Source organism: Callorhinus ursinus, unplaced genomic scaffold (genome assembly GCF_003265705.2).
Source record: "Callorhinus ursinus isolate GAN/ISIS: 27379988/994484 unplaced genomic scaffold, GSC_fseal_2.0 scaffold70, whole genome shotgun sequence".
In the NCBI taxonomy this organism is placed as follows: Eukaryota; Metazoa; Chordata; class Mammalia; order Carnivora; family Otariidae; genus Callorhinus; species Callorhinus ursinus.
Genome location: NW_027397132.1, coordinates 2,475,770 through 2,495,104, shown reverse-complemented (window position 1 = coordinate 2,495,104; position 19,335 = coordinate 2,475,770). Strand labels below are relative to the sequence as shown.

At 56.5% G+C, this 19,335-nt stretch overlaps 1 protein-coding gene across 4 annotated transcripts in view; it reads right to left on the bottom strand.

Annotated features, from left to right (window-relative positions):
* FBXL18 (F-box and leucine rich repeat protein 18) overlaps positions 1–19,335 on the bottom strand; it is a 41,815-nt gene that overhangs the window by 17,805 nt on the left and 4,675 nt on the right. For all 4 annotated transcript variants that reach the window (XR_012376272.1, XM_025863805.2, XM_073886309.1 and 1 more), the window contains exons 2-4: positions 17,244–17,459; positions 12,353–13,896; positions 4,566–4,784 (exon numbers count right to left, since the gene is read on the bottom strand). Coding sequence is in view for 3 of the 4 variants with exons in the window: in XM_025863805.2 (XP_025719590.1) it covers positions 4,566–4,784; positions 12,353–13,896; positions 17,244–17,459 (1,979 nt within the window). In the remaining variant the exon portion in view is untranslated. The remainder of the gene's footprint in view (positions 1–4,565; positions 4,785–12,352; positions 13,897–17,243; positions 17,460–19,335) is intronic.

The following is a 19,335-nucleotide window of genomic DNA, read 5'->3' as shown; positions in this document are numbered from 1 at the left end:
AAAAAACAGCATCTATGAATAAAGAATAAAGTGAGGCATGCCTCTACACTTAAAAATGGTCAAAATGGTAAGGTTTATATGTATAAAAAAATTTTCAAAATTAACAAATATCTTCCTCTTAAAAAAAATAAGAGAAGAAAGAAAGAAAAAGGAAGGGAGGGAGGGAGGGAGAGAGAGAGAGAGAAAGAAAAAGAAAGAAAGAAAGGAGGGAAGGAAGGAAGGAAGGAAGAAAGAAAGAGGGGCGGCTGGGTGGCTCAGTCATTAAGCGTCTGCCTTCAGCTCAGGTCATGATCCCAGGGTCCTGGGATCGAGCCCCGCATCGGGCTCCCTGCTCGGCGGGAAGCCTGCTTCTCCCTCTCCCACTCCCCCTGCTTGTGTTCCCTCTCTTGCTGTGTCTCTCTCTCTGTCAAATAAATAAATAATTAAGAAAGAGAGAGAGCGAGAGAGAGAGAAAGAAAGAAAGAAAGAAAGGAAAAAAGAAAGGAAAAGAAAAAAGAAAAGAAAAGAAACCTTTGCACCTCAAAGGGCTTCAGCCCAGAGGAGAAAGGTAGAGACTGCCGATGTGGCATTTTTTCCCACACTCGCTGCAGAGACAGCCCACTGCCCATCAGGCCGCATGATCCCCACCGGAGGTGAGTAATCTGATATTGACCATCCGAGCCTTCAGTTCCACCCCTTGCCTGACGTCCCCAGCTGAGCTGGGAGTGCAGCAATCCCACGAGTCTGCACGTGACATTCACTGCCGTCACACAGCCCAGGGGGGACCCAGAGGGCCTGTGGAGCACTGCAGAGGGGCCCACAGGCCACACGGGCCATGGCATCCAGAGTGTTCCACCGAAGGGGAGCCTGTGAACACCGCCCCCTCAACTGCCTTCCCACAACCTGCAGCTGACCCAAGCTCAGCATTTCCTGCTGGAGGGACAGGGTACACCTCGCTGGCCAAAGGTGTATCTGGGCCCTTATTTAGTTAACACAAGCCCCGGTGCGAACTGGGTTTACAGGGAATCTTTTGAGCTTTCAGCACCAGCAGCGAAGGACTCAGGATTACACGTGGTGGTCCCGGGGGAGGTTCCCCAGAGCCATCACTCGAAGCCCATTTGGCTGTACTTGGCACACAAGCCAACCAGCTTTGATACCTGCGTTCTGAGAACACGGTGAAGAACAAGCTGCAGCTTTAAAAGGAAGCTCTGCGAGGAGAAGGGTAGTGGAGGTCACTGAACGCATGACAACAATCTGAAACGACGGTGAACACAGCAGGCGGGAAAAACGCAGTAGCTTTGGGAGCCCCGATACGGTGGGCCCGCTGACTAGCAGAAGCAGCACGGACTCTCACCACTGAGCACCCCACCCGAAGCCACAGCGAAGGCACACCGGTGCCGAGCTTTCCTCTTCCCCTCCCCAGAGAAAGCCAACAGAAAAGCAAGGGCTCCGCAGAGCTGATCACAGACAAGGATATGGCCTGGTGATAAACACAGCAGACGACGCTTGCTGGGAACAGATGAGACCCAAGCATGGACAGCAGGAGGGCCATCCTCACCCAGGCGACCAGGAAAATTTGGAAGTCCAACGATACAAAGGAGTACGACAAGGGCATGGGGCAGGGACTCTCACAGCCCGTAAGCAGAAGCGGGGCTCGGGAGCATCACTTTGGAGAGCATTTGGGCATCTTCTTGAACACACGCTAAGAGAACACACTCCCTTCTACGAGTCTGCAGACTGCACGTGGGGGAGCCTGCACGAGGACCTTCCTGGGGACAGAGGAAACACGGGACACAACCCGAATACCCATCAGCACAACAGATATGCAAAATGTGACGAATCCACCGGGGGGATCAGCACACACAGCATTCAGCAGGAACGGAACAGCCCCAGTGAAGGGCCAACAACAAAGCTCAAATCCACATCAGATGAAAAGCACAGGCCGCACAACCACGTGCAGTGTTACACGTCTGTGGGTGTGACAGACACACAGAAACAAAGCCCCGTGCCCTTGAGCGCCCCTGCGGATTTGAAAAGCAGACTCATACTGGTAGGTTCAGCAAGTCTGAGGAGCTACACTTCAATCGATACATGATAATCTTTTATTTCTATTTTTTTAAAGCTTCTTAAAATAAATGTCTAAGGGAATGCAGAAGAAGCCAGAGCTGAGGTTCCATGTCTGCGAGGTCCTTGGAGCCGTCAGACTCGCAGAGACAGAACGTAGACGGTGGGAGCCGGGTCTGGGCAGGGGCTGGGAGGTTAGCGTTCATGCAGACAGAGCCTCCGTTTGGGAAGATGAAGTTGGGGTGGGGGGAGGGCTGCACAACAGCGGGCATGGGCTCGATGTCCCTGGACTATACACTTCCACAGTTAAAACGGGAAACTGTGTTATGTATATTTTACCACAATGAAAAAAGAATGCAGGGAGGTAAGAAGAATGAGCAATAGCGGTACAAACTGAACTCCAACATACACATCATTAAGAAAAAAAGCAAAGCTCATATAAGAAATAGGAGAAAATACTATCCGTTCACTTGTGCAAAAAAACACAGAAAGAATAACCAAGAAGTGACAAGACCGCCTGTCTGCAGGGGCGGTGAGGTGGAGGGAAGGGGACACGGGGCGGCACTTCTCCAAGGACACCACTTGATAGAGAACGGACTCTGAGTCACAGCGAGGCTTCACATACCACAACCCCGGACAAACAAAACCTACCAGGACGTGGTGTGAATGCCCAATGCAATATAATGCAGTAATAAAGGAACCTGACTGCATTACAAACAAGCGACATGACCACACTGAAGGGAGTGGGAAGCAAAGAACAATCCTGGGTAATTCTGGAAGGCAGGATACCACAAGCATCAGGCAAGAGCGTGAACACATACTACCCTCCAGGCAGTGAGCTGGGTTTTCAAAACTGCCTTACCTGTGCGCACTAGAGTGGAATGAACCAGCAAACACACTGTGGATGGTGACAGCCAGCCTGTTCACCGATGGGGGGTAAGTCATGAGGAAGGAGGAGGAGCCTGCAGGAACTCTGGGATACTGGGCTGGGACGCAAGGCATCAGTATGAACTCGTTTTTAATATCGATGCAAATGGGTGATAAGGAAATACAGGGGTGTGTGGGTGTGTGGGTGTGTGTGTGGGGGTGTGTGTGCGCAAGAACATACGCAGATGAATTTCCTACTCTGTCCATGACGGGGCCTGGAGGCAATGACACCCCAGCAGCAGTGAGCACACCCAACAGCCAACCTTGGTTTCTAATTCCACCCTCCAACAAAAGGAGCCAGGCTCCACAAAGAAATGGCTGGTTTCAGGCCTGGGGCTGGAACGTCTGGTAGTGACAGGAAGGAAGGAAGTGCTCAGAAAAGGAAGGGGCATGTTGTAAGGGCACAGGACCCAGTCTGAAAGAACACCCCCATGGCCAAATCTGGAACAATCTGAGCAACCACATGAACAGTGTGAGCATGATGAAAACCCACTGAATAAGATAAATATCCATGAGTCTGTACTAATACAAAGAAATGTTAGGTAAGTAAATGTGGAGAAGGCCCAGGTTCCTTCACAGAGGACAGTTCCCAGTAACAAATCTAAAAGGAATGAAGGAAACCGAAAACAGTCATTAGCCAAATATCAAAGTAACAACTGTCACTGGCAAGATCCATCAATGGACGCTAAAATCAGCAGATAAAACTCCGACAGAAAAGGGTATTTGCAGACTCTCACAAAGCGTCTCTCCACAAGATGCTTGTTAATTAGAAAAGGAAAAATGGGGGCGCCTGGGTGGCTCAGCTGGTTGGGCGTCCGACTCTTGGTTTAGGCTCAGGTCGTGATTTTGCAGTCGTGGGATCGAGCCCCATGACTGTGCTCAGCTCAGAGTTGGCTTCAGATTCTCTCTCCCTCTCTCTCCCACTCACTTTCTGTCTCTCTCTCTCTCTCAAATAAATAAAATCTTCAAAGAAAAAAAACAAGGGAATAATGTGACTTTACAGCCGAGAAACCCACAGACACCAATGAGAAGACATGCCAACACCCTGTGTCCCTGGCACAACACACTGAGGACGTGGCGTCACCTCTGTGGACTTTTGGCCCAAACTCATGGACGTTCTACCAAACACCTGGCCAGTGTTCTTCACAAGTGTCACGGTCACGAACGACCAGGAAAGACTGAGGCCTGTCAAAGACCGAACAAGGCTAAGGAGACATGACAACGAGCGTGAGGAGCGGTTCTGCATCAAACCCTGGAACAGAAAAGGCCCAGGGACGGGGCTGAGGGCCCGCGAAGGTCTGCAGCCTGACCGGTCCTGGTACCCTGCGTCTGGAGAACGGTACCGCAGGGACGGGAAGCTGGGCGTGGAGAGAATACTTCTGCGCCTCAACAGTGCAGAAATTCGGCGTGTGGCAGAGGGAGTGCCCGGGAGGCAAGGCACGGCGGGGAAAGGCAGCTAGTCTCTGTTCTCACGCTACCTCTGCAGGCATTAAGTCCATGGAGCTACTAACTGCTGGGCTCTGCGCAAAGCCCGAGGGGGGGCAGCCACCAGGCGGCCAGCTGCCCCCAGCGCCCGGCCCGCCCTCAGCACTCACCTTCGGAGCAGGGACTGCTGCAGGCTCTTGCAGGTGGCCAGGGACTCCCCGGTGAACATGTGGCACACAACGACGTGCAGGCAGCGCGCCATGAAGGCCAGCACGGCCTCGGGCTGGAGCGTGCCGCTGCGCGACACCAGGCAGAGGCGCTGCAGGGCGGAGCACTGGCTCAGCGCCTGGAAGAACTGGGCGTTGGCGCTGAAGTAGGGCTGCTCCAACCTGCGGGGGGAGAGGACAGTGAGCTCCGCGTTGTTGACGGGCGCGCCGGCTGCAGAAGCCTCTCGGTCCAGGCCCCCCTCAAAGCCTGTGTTTATGAGCTAAAGAGGGCCTACACCAGTTGTCCCCACGCTGGTCTACACCACAAGCCCCTGGAGCGCTGAGAGAGCACTCGAAACCCCGAGGTCTTCCCAGAAGAACCCGAGTTGGGGGGGGACGACCCTGCAGGCCCGATGCAAGCAGCCAGCCACTGTAGAGACCCCAGCCAAGACACTGCTCTGAGCCTAGAGGCAACCACGTTTGCGGCCCTGCCTGCTCAGCAATCCCCGCCCCCACCCCCACCCCACCCCCCCCGCTTCAAATGCTGACCTGCCGGGCAAGGGGGCAGGGAGATGTACTTAGATACGGTCCTTGTCACACATCACTGCTTGCCTGTGATGCACGGAGCAATGCCAAGGGACAGGGAGGGGATCTGGAAGCTGGGGTGGGAGAGGTGCCCGAGTCAGGCGGGGTCGGGGCCGCTCTGGCCACACAGGGAAGGGTGGGGAGGTACTGGGCAGATCCACAGTCCTGTAGTGGGGAGCCAAGGGAAACAGGAGCCAAGCTACAAAGCCAGGACTTCAGCCGCGGACAACAACCAAAGCAAAACTGGAGATCCACCCAGGTCAGACCTGCTTTAGAGAGGCAGACAGGAAGAGACGGCAAGAGCCACACTGGCCACCGGGCAGGGCCTCGGCACGGGCAGGAGGGAGCGCTGGAGTCAGCACTGACACTCCGGCCCCAGGGACGAGAGCAGGACCCAGGAACGCGGAGTGGAGGACAACACTCCAAACCCTTCCAGACCTTTCTGCACACCCAGATGCAAAGCCCAGAGGACAGAGCAGTTCCGAGGGCAGAGCGATGTGCTGGGGACACACTGTTGGAGGCACTGAGGAAAACTGACAACGGCAGTTCTGCACCAGCTGGGAACACGGCTGTGGAACCAGCAGACACCGGATTTGTGGCAGAACACTGGGCCACAGGCCACAGGAGCCCTCTAGAATGAGAGCCAGTGGAAGAAGGGAGGGCTGGGGGAAGCTAACAGGATTCCAGGAGCTGCCAGGAGGAGGGCCAAGAACTAGGAAAAGGGAGAGGGGAGCTGGTGGGAGTTGTGTCCCCCCCCCAGATATGTCACAGTCCTAACCCCTGGCACCCGTGAATACACCTTCCTTGGACACAGGGTCTTCGCGGATGCAATGGCGTTAGGATGAGGTCATGCTGGACTGGGGGAGCTCTAATCCAGCAGCGGGTTCCTTACAAGAAGGCCATGCAGAGACACAGCACCGGAGGTACACGCGGGGATAGCGCCACATGACAACACAGCGCTCATAAAAGGAGAAGTTTCTAGGATGAGCAAGAAATGCCCACACCCACGACCACAAGGCGGCAGGTCTGCACTGGGGACAGAGTGTCCTGTCCCAGGCCCCAAGGGGAGAGAGACCCCCAAATGCTCTGAATGCAGCAACATCATGAGAGAGGCTGATCTGACCAAAACTGGGTGTAGGACAAGGGACGGCCCCCCAGTCCTCAAAGCCAAACAAGACCCAAACGGGCCATGCCCTAGATCCAAGGCCAGAGATGTGGAGCTCGGGCCTTACCCGCAGACCCCACTGAATGAATTCCATCCTTAAAGAAAGAACTCAGAGAGGCGCAAGCAGGGAGCAGTGCCCCTCAGAGATGCGACGGTGGCTGAGTGCAGTCGTAATGCACCCCAAGCAAGGATAAGGTAACACCTGAAGTCACGCAGGACCCAGACAGCAAGTAAATGTCAGCCCAGTTAGGAATGCGAATTTTTTTGAAAAGTTAACTTTTCTTGAGAAAATGTTTGAACACGTTCTTGCATTCTCTTTCAAAAACAAATTATTCTTTTCAAAGTCCTAAGGTAAGCATCCCTTTGCAGACCTGAGGGTGGGAAAATGGGAGGGGCAGAAGTCCAGGCTGGGGAGGGGGGAGGGGGGGCCTGTGGCTCAGGCTTGCCCCTGGGGCAGGCGGCAGGAAAGGAAGCATGGGCCTGGGGCACCCTGGTCACTAGGTGGCGCTGCGGGTCCACGCTACCCGCCCAAGATCTCGGTTACAAACCCAGTAAGCAGTGTGAGTGTGCTGTGTTCACACACGCTTTTAAAACAGTTTTCAGCTAGCCGACCACTTCCAGGCTCTCCCACTCTGAAGGAAGCCACCTGCAACAGGTGTTTGGGATGGGGGCAGGCCCGTCCACTCCACCAGCTGCCTGGACAGGCAGGGCCCACACGTCCAAACCTCCCCTCCGCTCCCAGCACGGTGGGGCTGCGGATGACAAAAATGATCCATCACAATCACCTTCGCCTTGGGGGGCCCATGGTCCTGCTCCCTCCCAGCCAAGCCTCAACCTTCCAACCAGTGGGGATCTGGCCTCCGGAGCCCGCTCCCCGAGAGGCGGCCTGGTCTCCCCATGGCTCTGTGGGCACAGGAAGGTGCTAGGGGAGCACCCCCATCTGCCCACCCACCTCCAGCGGGGCCTAGGCCTCTGGGGCGGACTTGGCACAGCCTCCAGGGCCTGGCTCCAAACCAGCCCTCTCGCTTCCGCCCAGACGCTGCCCTGGTTCTGAGGTCATGAGCAGCCCAGGGTGACTCAGGGTAATGCTTTACCCTCCCTCCCCCATAAGGCAGGGCTTAATCAGTCTTGGGAAAGAAGGTGCCCTTCTCTGTGCAGCCTGTAACCCTCTCTCTGCCGAGGTGCGCCTCAGAACGACGTGTTCCTGCGCGACCTCCCCGCAGGAGTGGCCCCGGCTGCACGGACGCAGCTCCCGGCCAGGAGTCCCAGCAGGCACAAAGCTCAAATTGATGGGCCTCGCTGATGGGGACAGTGGTGGCCACAGCTGGCCGGCCGGGGACCTCCCACCGGGAAGAGCAGGGGCTGCCCAGGGAGGCGGCCCCAGAAGCAGCGTGCCAGTCTCTCCCGGGCTCAGAGCACCATTTCCTTTCTGTGGCTCCTGCGCACGGCAGGCGGGCAAGTACCACCTGCTCCTTTCACTCCAGCCTCCCTGGGCTCGGCTTGCCGCAGAAGGCAGGAATCCAGAGGAACGGGGCCATTTGGCTGCATTTTAGGAAGTGGTGTTTGTTCTGAACAGGCAGTCCCCAGCTCTGATCAGACATGGTTCTCAGCAGCCGGCGTGCACAGAGAGTCCATTATGAGCGGCGGTCAAGTTCTCGGGCTGACCTACAAAACCCATTTATCCTGGGTCCTGCGGGCCGCCCCAGCCACAAAACCCACCATGCATGCACGGCCCTGCTCCCGGGGAGGACCTCGCCACAAGGATCACATTCCAGCCCCGGAAGCCACTCGGTGACCACCAAATGCTGCTGTGTCCCGCTCTTCTATGTTCCCCGGTGCCAGGAGCCCACAGACCAGCTGTATCACCTAGGCAAGCTCCTCGGTCCTCTGGGCCTCACTTTCCTCATCTGCAAAATGGGACAACAGCTCTACTCCTGGGGTTGTTCAAAATGTTAAAGGAGTCAAGCCCGGACACGCAGGAAAAGCACCTGGCGGCCGTGACAAGTCCGCTGGCAGAATGCAACCGCAGTCGGCACCCCCGGCCCTTCCCGTAGCTCCCAGGACACCTCCCAGCTCCATCTGCCACCTCAGTCCTGCCCGCCCTCCCGCCGGCTCCTGCTCGGTCGGCTCTGCTGATTCTTCCTCCACCCTGACGCTTGCTGAGTGACCCCACGGCCTCACAGACTCCGGCGTGCACGAGCGCAGCCGAGCCACACAGCCTCCCCCTCTCCACTGACGGCAGCCGCATCAGCACAACTGCTCGGGCCAAATGCCTCCATCAGGATCCACCTTGACCACCCCCCCACCCACCCCAGGGATCCGATCAATCAGCAAACTCCAATCTCTCCGTGCTGTCCCAGCCCGTCTGGAGATGGCAGGGTGACCTGCCTTTCTGCTCCCCTCCAGCTACACGGGCCCCTGGCTGCTCCTGAAACACCCGGCACAGCCCACCCCAGGGCCCTGGCACAGACTCGGCTCTGTCCAGCAAAACCTTCTGTGCAGACGGGAACGTTCCGCACGTGCGCCCTGTCCACTGCAGCAGCCACGAGCACGTGCGCTCGCTGAGCACCTGAAACGTGGCTCGTACCGCTGAGACACCGCATGCCCGAGTCTATTTCGTGTTAACTCATTCAAACGTTAAGTCGCCGGTGATTCACGGACACTGAATTCCGTGCCGCTCCGCCTGGCTGGAATGTTCCTCCCAGGTTCTACTTTGCTAACTCAACTTCGTGAAATCTCTTCTCAAATCTCACCTTCATGACGTTCACCAGCGCCTGCCCTCCGTCATCCCTCAGCCCGCTCTGCTTCCTTCTCCCCAGCATCCCTTACTCTCTCATAAACCACATTCTTTCTTCTGTGCACTGCTGGCCCACTCTCCCCACTGGAAAGTCAGCTCCGCAGGCACAAGGATCTCTCTGCCCAGCACAGAACTCGGCATAACAGGTGTTCACATATTTGTTAGATGGAGAAAGAACCATCACGGGGACCGCAGGTGCCAAGCCCTGTTCCATAGGCCTTACAGGTACAAATTCCTTTGGGCTTACCAGCCCCACTTCACAGGTAAAGGACCTGGGAGTGCCGGGGTTGGGAGGGGGGGCGGTGAACCAGCTCAGACGCCATGGCCACCCCCCTCTCCCCGAGGTGGAGGGGCCAGCAACCCAGGGAGCCGGGAGCACCTGCTGTCTCCAAGTGGCCCTGCAGGCACCAGACACTGAATGCTCTGGAGTGAGGCAGATGTTTGGGGGAGAGATTTCGACTACTCTGACTTGCTGAATGACACGACTGAGGTACTTTATTTTACCTTCTTCAGTTTCTGTTTTTATCCAATACTCCCCGATGATGACCAAACGGTGTGACCACAGTCCAGTCAGAAAAGGTACAAGGCTTAATGGGCTGGCAAGAAGGCAAAAAAAAAAAACAAAAAACAAAAAACTGATGGCAAAGATGAGAGATGAGAGATCCAAAAATACTTTGACTCCGAATTTGGTGAAATTCGACCTCAAATGCTCACTGGGCCTCCCCTCATTAAGGAACATTCAATTCCTAATCACAGACTCCCGTAGCTTAGCAGGGTCGCAGACCTGTGGAGTCTTCTGTTTGTTAAATATAGGGATCTGTTTGCCCCTTCCACAGTGACATGTGGCCTCCTGACCATGCACTTACCACCACTTCTTCCAGAAAGGCCAGTGACATGACAGCAAACGCACAGGAAGAAGCGAAGTGGGACAAGGTGCTGGACAGAGAAGAACCAGTGAACAGAGAGGTCGCGGATTCCTGGTGTCAGAAACAAACAGGCAAGAAGGCAAGCGTGGGCACCTCAGAAGTCGGAAAGGCCCGTCCCATGCAGGGCGTGGTGGAGGGGGCTGGCCGCTGCGGTCAGGGCCTCTCCTCCACCCCACCCCAGCAGAAGCGCCCACGCTGGAGAAAGTAACACCGAGGACTCGATGAGCGCCATGAGGCAGAGATGGGCAGGAAAAAGAACATGGGGGGGGGGGGCGGTCAAGAAGCAAAGAGCGGGCCTGCAGTCCTCACTCCCTTGAGCCCTGGGAAAGCCAGTGGCCAGGAGTGCCGGGCCCACCCGGAGCAGGAGAGAGGGTCCCAAAGGCCCTGCCACGGGAACAGCAACTCTGCCCATCGCACGTCCTTAACCCTCTCATGACCTCCTGTCTGACCTCTGGGCAAGCTCCGGAAATGGCTGGGGAGGCACAGCCAGAGCCCAGCACCCGCAGCTCAGCACGTGGCCACAGGGTCTCACAGACACTGGACAACAAAACTCGCCCGAAGTTAACTTTGACTCAAAGCAGATTCTCAAAGCAAGTGTAACTGGAATGTGTAGGACACAGCATAAACAACTCCCAAATACAGGGCTCGGAAGACACTCAGGCCGAGGACCCAAGCTGCGAATCCAGGGTGTGTGAATCCAACACAGCAGGAAAACATCTGCTCTGCCACGTGGAAGGCTGGGGTTGGGCCCCGGGCCTCTCAGCCCCCGATGAGCAGGGCCTCAGGGAGCCGCAGTGTTCGTATTGTGCTTGGAGGGGAAGCGGAGGCAGTCTGCAGTGGAGCTGTGCAAGGTTCCAGGGTGTGAGCGCAAAGCCCTCTGCCAGCTCCAACGCAAATCTGGCCCATTTCCTGTCACATGACACCTTCTGAGGGGAGAGTGGAGGTCCGCAGAGGACACAGATGTCTCCATTTTGCACGGCTCCGGGGCCAAGGTCAAGCTCTGGAGTGAGACTGAGCTGGGTGAACCTCAACTCCTCCCTCAAGCTTCCACTGGCTCATCTGTGAAATGGGAACAATGGAGGGCTGTCCCGGGGATTAAATCAGACAGTGCCCGGAAGCCCCTGGCTGAGCACCTGGCCTCACCAAAAGCACAAAGTGCGTGCGGACCATCGAGCGGACAATGACAAACTCGTCTCAGGGCCCCTGGCGCTGCCCCCACCCAGCCACCCACCCCTCAGCTCCAGCCTGACGGAGAGACCAGCTAGCGGATCCACACCCTGCCGCCACTTCCTCCCCAACCTGAATGAAGCGAGAGCTGGGGTCCGCTGCCGCCATACCTTTCCAGTAGTTTCTAGGAAACAGTGCAATTTTGCAAGAGCAGGTCTGGCAAGATTTTCAAACATGTCTCGAGTCAACAGAGGCTCTTCCCCTTTAAACGCTGGGTCCTCACGAGAGCCCCCCTCACTCCACAGCTCGATTCGGTAGAGTCCACTCCAAATCTGGGCCCCTGTGACAAGGGCCTGGTGGGTTCTGCCCTCACTCTCTCAGACCAGCCTGCCTCCCGCCCCAGGCCACCGTCACCTCCCAACCGCGTGTGGCCCCTGCTTCGGCGGCCCTCTCCAGCTCCTCCGTCCCGGCCCCTCCTGTCCAGGTGGGGTACCGGTGGGGGGGCCTCTCCCAACCGGAAATCGGCCCGCCCCCCCGCGCCGGCTGAAGTCCTTTCACCCCATCTGGTTCCCTGCCCCACCTTGCCTGTGCTTTGGGACACGTGTGTTTTTGCAAGACCACGGGGGCTACAGCACATGCTGCCTACTTTCCCCGCAAGCCTCGGCCGGCCTCGAGTCTCCCAGCTCACGGACTCATAGCTCCGACAATCACAAAGTCGGACAAAAAGCCCCGAGTTCGGCTCCTGCTGCCCCGCTTACCAGCTGTTGCATGGGAGCAAGAACAGCCACCTCGCGGGGCCATCAGCAGGACGGAGCAAGACCACGCGCAGTAGCATCTTTGAGCGCATCCCTGCCTCCCGCCTGCCCTCCCTGGGTTCTGCCCACTGCTGCCCCCCTGTCCGGTCCCCGCCTGCGGGGCCCCTGCCAGCCCCGCCCGGACTCTTCAGCCGCTGGAGGCCAGCCCGCCCCTCCTTCAGCCCATCTCGGCAGACGGGCAGTAGGTGCGCAAACATTTGCCGAATGAGAGGCCGTGCTACCCACATCCCCCCGCCGCCTCTCACGCCTCCAAGGGGCCCGCCGAGGCCACAGAGGAGCTGCCAGGGCCCCCTCACCTGAGGTCCTTCAGCCGCTTGCAGTGCTTCAGCATGTCCGAGAGGGCAGACATGTAGACCACCTTCCCCATCATGCCCAGGTTGGCCAGCGAGAGGGACTGCAGCTGCTGGCACTGCAGGCCGATGCTGACCAGCCCGGAGCCCGTCAGGATGCTGGGCAGCTGGGCCAGAGTCAGGTGCCTCAGGAACGCCAGCTGCCCGATGGCGGCCACCTCCGAGTCCCCGACGTTCTGCGCGCGGCTGCAGGGCGGGAGGGAGTTGCGGATGGCGGGTTCGTTGCGCGGCATGGCGGAGGAGAAGTTGGACCCGATCAGCTCGAGGCGCTCCAGAAAGGGCACGTTCTTGAGCAGGGACCAGAACACGGAGGAAGGCTGAGGGCCCGCCTGCCCGGAGAAGGGGCTGGGGCAGGACTGCACGCCGATGCGCACCTTCTTGCCGAAGCCGCGGGGCACGGCGTGCATGGCGGGCTGGGCGGGCGCGCGGTCGGCCCGCGGTGCCGAGTCGGCCACGGAGCAGACGGGCAGGGACAGGGAGCGCAGGTGGCGCAGCCGGGCCAGCAGCTGGCAGAGGTGGCGGCCCGGGCCCTCGGAGCTGTGGTGGTGGGCGGCCGAGAGGTTGAGGTGGCGCAGGTTGCGGCAGGACGCCACCAGCGTCTCCAGGATGCCGCTGTCGATATCGTCCTCCGCCTTGCGGAGCAGGGAGTCCGGGGACAAGCAGTGGACACAACCGCTGAGGTTCAGGCTCGCCAGGCTGCAGAGCTCCTTCCCGCCGTTGATGACCCGCTGGATCAGGTGGCCTCCGGACAGCGTGCAGCGGCTGAAGCTGAAGTAGAACGGGTTGTTGAACTTCATGTGCTGGAGCAGGGACGAGCCGTTGAGCCAGGACTTGGGCAGCTGCAGGGCGTCCAGCGCGACGTTGCGGGCCATGGAATCCAGGAGGTTCTTGGTGGCCCCGCTCTCGGCGAAGCTGCCAGGCACAGAGATGAGGAAGGCGTGGAGGTTCTCGGGCGTGCGGTCGCTGAGCACAGCCAGGTAGAGCCGCACCACCTCCTGATTGATGTAGCCTGGGGCCAGGCGCGCGTAGAAGACCCGCAGGTTCTGGTAGTGGGGCACGTTGCTCTGGCCCACCATCAGCTGGCCCGAGAGGATGGCGCCCTCGCGTGTGCGGTCGAGGATCTCGAAGTAGAGCAGCAGCTTCTCCAGGCTGGTGCAGCAGGGCACGACACCGTAGGAGGGTGTGTACAGCGTCTGCTTGAGCTCCCGCACGCGGCTCAGCGTGGCCTTGCACTCGCCGCTCAGCTGGCCGGCATCGAAGCCGGGGCTCACGTCGATGGCCAAGGAGCGCAGGTGCTGCAGGGCCGAAAGCATCTTGGAGAGGCGCAGGGAGGTCAGGTGGCAGCCCGAGAGGTTCACCTTGACCAGGCTGCGGCAGCGGGCCACGTGCTCAATAGTGGCACCCGACAGCCAGTAGCAGCCGGCCATGTTGAGCTGCTGGATCTCCCGGCCGATCTCCTTCACCAGCTGCTTCACCTTGTCCTCGCTTGCCTGCAGGAAAGGCCGGGAATGGGGGGAGGGGGGTGGTCAAGGAAGGAAAGGGGCTGAAGACACCCAGGCGACTCCTTCACCTTTACCCCTCAGGTCGCGCCCTCCCCCACGACACTCAGGGCCTCACTAGTCCAGCGGAGGAGGGACACTGGAGGGGAGAGCTGGCCCCTCCTCCCCCTCCCACATGCTCACCTACCACAGGCCAATAGTCAAGAGGCCCCAGTTAGGCAGGAATGTAAAAATGGTGCAGCTGGTGTGGAAAAGTGTGCTGGTTCCTCAAAAAGCTAAACACGGGGTGACCAGGTGACCCGGCAATTCCCTTCCTAGCCGTGGGCCCGAGGGAACAGGAAAAACAGGGACTCACTCCCTGCTCCCCGATGTTCACAGCAGCACTAGTCCCAGGAGTTGGAAACCACCCAACACCCACCGACAGACAGAACCAACATGGTCTGCACATAGAAGGAAAGACTATATAGCCACGAAAAGGAGCAAAGCTCGGACACACGCCACAATGTGGGTGAACCTTGAGGACGTCACACAGGGGAAAGAAGCCAGTCCTAAAAGATCCCATGTTGTGTGGTTCCACTTACACGAATTACCCAGAAGAGGCGAATCCACAAGCAGAAAGCAGAACAGAGGTTGCTAGGGGCTGGGGGAAGGGGGAAGAGGGAGTCACTGCTCACAGGATCCAGAGTTTCTGTTCAGGTTGATGGAAAATTTCTGGCACACCACCACAAATGGATGTACTGACTAACATACAGCAACACGTACTTAAAAATGGTAAAGATGGTACACGTTATGTTGACATGGGTTTTTCTGAATCACACAACGGAATCGTGCCCTGAAAACTTGATCCTTTACATCATCTGCATTTTCACATCTTAAGTATTCCTCAAAAACCTGCCGTGGACTGCTTAGGTGAGCCATGGTACGTCTAGTGAGGGAACCTGGGGGCCAACAGCTGGACGTCCTGGCCGCTGCCAAGGAGGCCTTCAGCAGCAACACCGCCTGGAGCACCGGCGCATGTGATGTGCGTGCATCCCGATCACTTCTCTCAGGTAAGACTCGTGCAGGACACAAGCATCTTCAATGCTCCAGATACACGGTGCTGCGCCATTGCGCTGGGGGCACCTGCCCCTCCCTCTCCAGGAAAGAACTCTCCCAAGGAGGAAGCCTCACCTTGGCTCTGGGGAGTTAGCTCAGCCTCCCCGCACACCCACACTCTCCCAGCAGAGAGGAGCACAGCATGCTCTCACAGAGAGAACCAAGCTCTGGAGGGGCCTCACTTGGGGTTCAAATGCATAGCTTCACAACCAGTGACAATAGTTAGGAACCCCTCCCACAGTCTCCTAAAATTTGGGTTCCGGTCAAGACCTCTATTGTTATCTTTTTTTTTTTTAAAGATTTATTTATTTATTTTGAGAGAGTGAGAATGAGAGAGAGAGAGAGAGAGTACATGAGAGCGGGGAGGGTTAGAGGGAGAAGCAGGCCCCTCGCGAGCAGGAGCCCGACGCGGGACTCGATCCCGGGACTCCACGATCATGACCTGAGTCGAAGGCAGTTGCTTAACCAACTGAGCCACCCAGGCACCCTATCTTTTTTTTTTTAAGATTTTATTTATTTGACAGAGAGAGAGATAGCGAGAGCAGGAACACAAGCAGGGGGAGTGGGAGAGGGAGAAGCAGGCTTCCCGCAGAGCAGGGAGCCCGATGTGGGACTCGATCCCAGGACCCTGGGATCATGACCTGAGCCAAAGGCAGACGCTTAACGACTGAGCCACCCAGGCGCCCCTCCATTGTTATCTTTAAGATATGTCGTCAACTGACTTTCAACAAAAGTTGCAAGGCAACCATAAAAAGGAATAAAATCTTGCCATTTGCAACAACATGGATGGAGCTAGAGAGCTTAATGTTAAGTGAAGTAAGTCCAAGAAAGATAAATACTGTATGATTTCACTCATATGTGAATTTAAGAAACAAAAGAGCAAAGGGAAAAAGAGAGACAAATCAAGAAACAGACTTAACTACAGAGAACAAAGTGATGGTGACCAGAGGAGAGGCGGGGGGCAGGGGAGATTGGTGATGGGGACCGAGGAGGAGTGCACTTGTGGTGAGCACCAGGTGATGTACACCTGAAACTAATATAGCACTGTATGTTAATTATACTGGAATTAAAATGTAAAAACATAATTAAAAAATTTGCAAGGCACTTACTGAGGAAAGGACAACAGTGTCCATAAGTGATGTTGGAATAACTGAAGAGCCGTATGCAAAGAAAGGAACCCTTGATCCTTACCTCACACCACATATAGAGATTAACACAACAGGGATCGCACACCTACCATAAGAGCTAAAGCTATAAAGCTTCTACATGACAACGTAGCAGAAAATCTTCGCAATCTCAGGTCTAACAGTTTTCTTCAACAGATTACAAAAAACATGAACTCGAAAAAAAATCAATAAATTGGACTTCAACTTAAACACTTATTCTCTTGGGCGCCTGGGTGGCTCAGTCGTTAAGTGTCTGCCTTCGGCTCAGGTCATGATCCCAGGGTCCTGGGATCGAGCCCTGCATTGGGCTCCCTGCTCAGCAGGAAGCCTGCTTCTCCCTCTCCCACTCCCCCTGCTTGTGTTCCCTCTCTCGCTATCTCTCTCTGTCAAATAAATAAATAAAATCTTTTAAAAAATAAATAAATAAACACTTATTCTCTTCAAAAGATACTGTTAAAAAAAAAAAAAAAAAACCAGAAAAGCCAGCCACGGACTCAGAGAAAATACTCGCAATACGGGTATCCGACAAAGGATCCAGAGTACAAGAGAACTCCTAGAACTCCACAAGATAAAGCCCTAGTACGCAGTGGCTTCTGGAAAGAAGATATAGGGACGGCCCAACCCTGGATGGAAACAGCACCCTGGACACCCCAGCACCCTACCCAGGCCAGGTAAAAGCACAAGGCGACACCTGTCCCACCCATCAAAAGAACAGACACTTAGAAGCCTGGCCAGGAGGGTGCAAGGCAACTGAAGACCCACACGCAGCTGCTGGAGGGTAAGATGGTGCCTCCCCACACCACCGAGAAAGTTCCAGAACTTTCTGGGCATCTGCCGGGAAGGCTGGCTCTGTCCCAGCACAGCATCCACTGAGCCTGTGCCCCCTTGCTGGGTGGCCCGCTACCCGCACCTCTCGGCCTCTAGCTGTTATCACTTCATGTGTCTCAGAGGTTGAGCCAGTCAGGACTCTGAGCACCCGCCCCCTCTGTCACCAGCCACACGGCGCCCCACTGCCCAGCTATGCGAGTCCTCAGGTGGGCATGTGGGCTGTGCCCACCCCTGCGACCCCTGCCTCACCTCATAGTCCTTCTGCAGCAGCACGGTGTGGGTGAGGCTCTTATCCAGGCAGAGCACTGCGAGCTTCCGGCAGGTGCGCCGGACGTTCAGAACCAGGTCTGTGCTGGGGACGTGGCTCAGGATGTGCAGCAGGATCTCATCCGAGAAGCCGAGAAGGTGGGCGCCCACCGCCATGGCGGCTGCTGCAGGGGGCATGTCGTCATCGTTGGATGTGTCCTGAAAATAAGGGCAACACCGAATTCCCACGGGATCCCCAAGGGTGGCCTTCAGCCTGGCCTCCTCGGCCAAGGACAGATGCCAAGAGCAGCCCTCGCCATAGTCTGTGGGAAAGAAGGTGCTTTTACCAAAAATCTTAACTGCAGAGCAAGAAGCTATGATACTCTTCAAAAGCCCCTTTTAGATCTGCACACTAGGATCTCTCGCCAAAAGTAAGAGATTCAAAATGAAACTTCAATTCTTTTCCAAATTTAAGGGAGTTTTCCTACTAAAGGTCTCCTATCAAGTCTGGCATGTTTCAGACTCCACTTAGGACCACTGGCCAGGGCTGTCCGCTTGTGAAAGCTGCTATTCTCCCACTGTCCCAACATCACACGGGATTCTTAAAACACTTGGGTGGGAGAATTCTATCAAGAAACAGTAAGAACTGGGGCTAACAACAGTGACTTTACCTCTCAGGGTTGCTGTGATGGATATCAAGCCCTCAGCCAGTGGCGGGGGGCAGCTAGTCCCAGCACTGGGATTAAGGGCAAGTAAAGCCAGAAGAATGAAACCATCAAGTCCTTATCAGTAAGAAACAGCACCTAGGGGCGCCTGGGTGGCTCAGTCGTTGGGCGTCTGCCTTCGGCTCAGGTCATGATCCCAGGGTCCTGGGATCGAGCCCCACATTGGGCTCCCTGCTCGGCGGGGGGCCTGCTTCTCCCTCTCCCACTCCCCCTGCTTGTGTTCCTTCTGTCACTGTCTCTCTGTCAAATAAATAAATAAAATCTTAAAAAAAAAAAAAAAAGAAAGAAAGAAAGAAAGAAACAGCACCTACTCATGATATTAAGATCAGTACTACTAGGTAACAGGGAGCCACCCTGCCTTATCACACTTTCTGGCTAGGAACTGGCGTTATACCTCCCGCAAGATGTCCACACATTTCAGTTTGTTCTGGTAGCTATCTGCAGAAGGTTTTCTTCCCTAACGTGGGCCTTCCACCGTTCCCGGTTGTGTGTACAACCGAGAGGGAGAGGGTTCAACCCAGGTTGGTGGGTTGAAATCCCCAAATCAAGGACAAAGGAACTGGAGGCTCTCCGTGGTGGGGAGGGATCCCTGTATCTTCCCAGCACTCCCCAGAAGGGATCCAAGTCCCCCCAAACCGTCCTCACTGAGGGGGTGCCTGTCTGACCACTCCCAAGAGAGAGCACCCACGATTATTTCTTCTGCCATTTCCAACGATTCTGTCTGCAAGCCCTCCTCCTCCGGCCTGACTTTTCTTCTGCACATATTTGCAGGGATGGAAGTGCCGAGGCCTGGAAAGCCCTGCTGCTACCATGGCAACAATGAACCCCGGGGCGGGAGAGCCATGCGCAAGCCCCAGGCAGCCTCCAGGGGTTTCCCCGGGGAACTCGGACTGCAGTGCCCCTCTACTTGGTCCTGACAAGCTCCACGGCCTGCCAAGCCCTCCACAGGCCTGGGAAAGGGTCTCAACAAATATTTCCCACCTGGTTACCAGCACTGGTCCTTCCCACGTTCCCTTCTCCGTAAGAGGCAGCAGCCAGACATGCCCTCACTGCTCCCCTTTCCATCTGAGGTGCCTTCAATCCTGTCTCGCTACTCCCAAGGTCTGCAAGGGCACCCAAGTCCAAGGGGCTAGTGTTCTCAACCATTAGTGACTTTCCTTAGCTCAGTGCTTCCCAGAGCCAGGTGTGGGGATCAGATTCCCAGACCCCACCCCAGACCTAGGGACTCAGTCTGCAGGGAGAGGCTCAAACCAGAGGGATCCTTATCAGGCAAGGTTGGCAACAGGGCACTGGCAGGGAGAGGGCCTAGGGGCAGGAGGGAGGAATGGCTTGAATCCGCTGAGCAGCCTGAGGCAAACCCCCTCCTCATC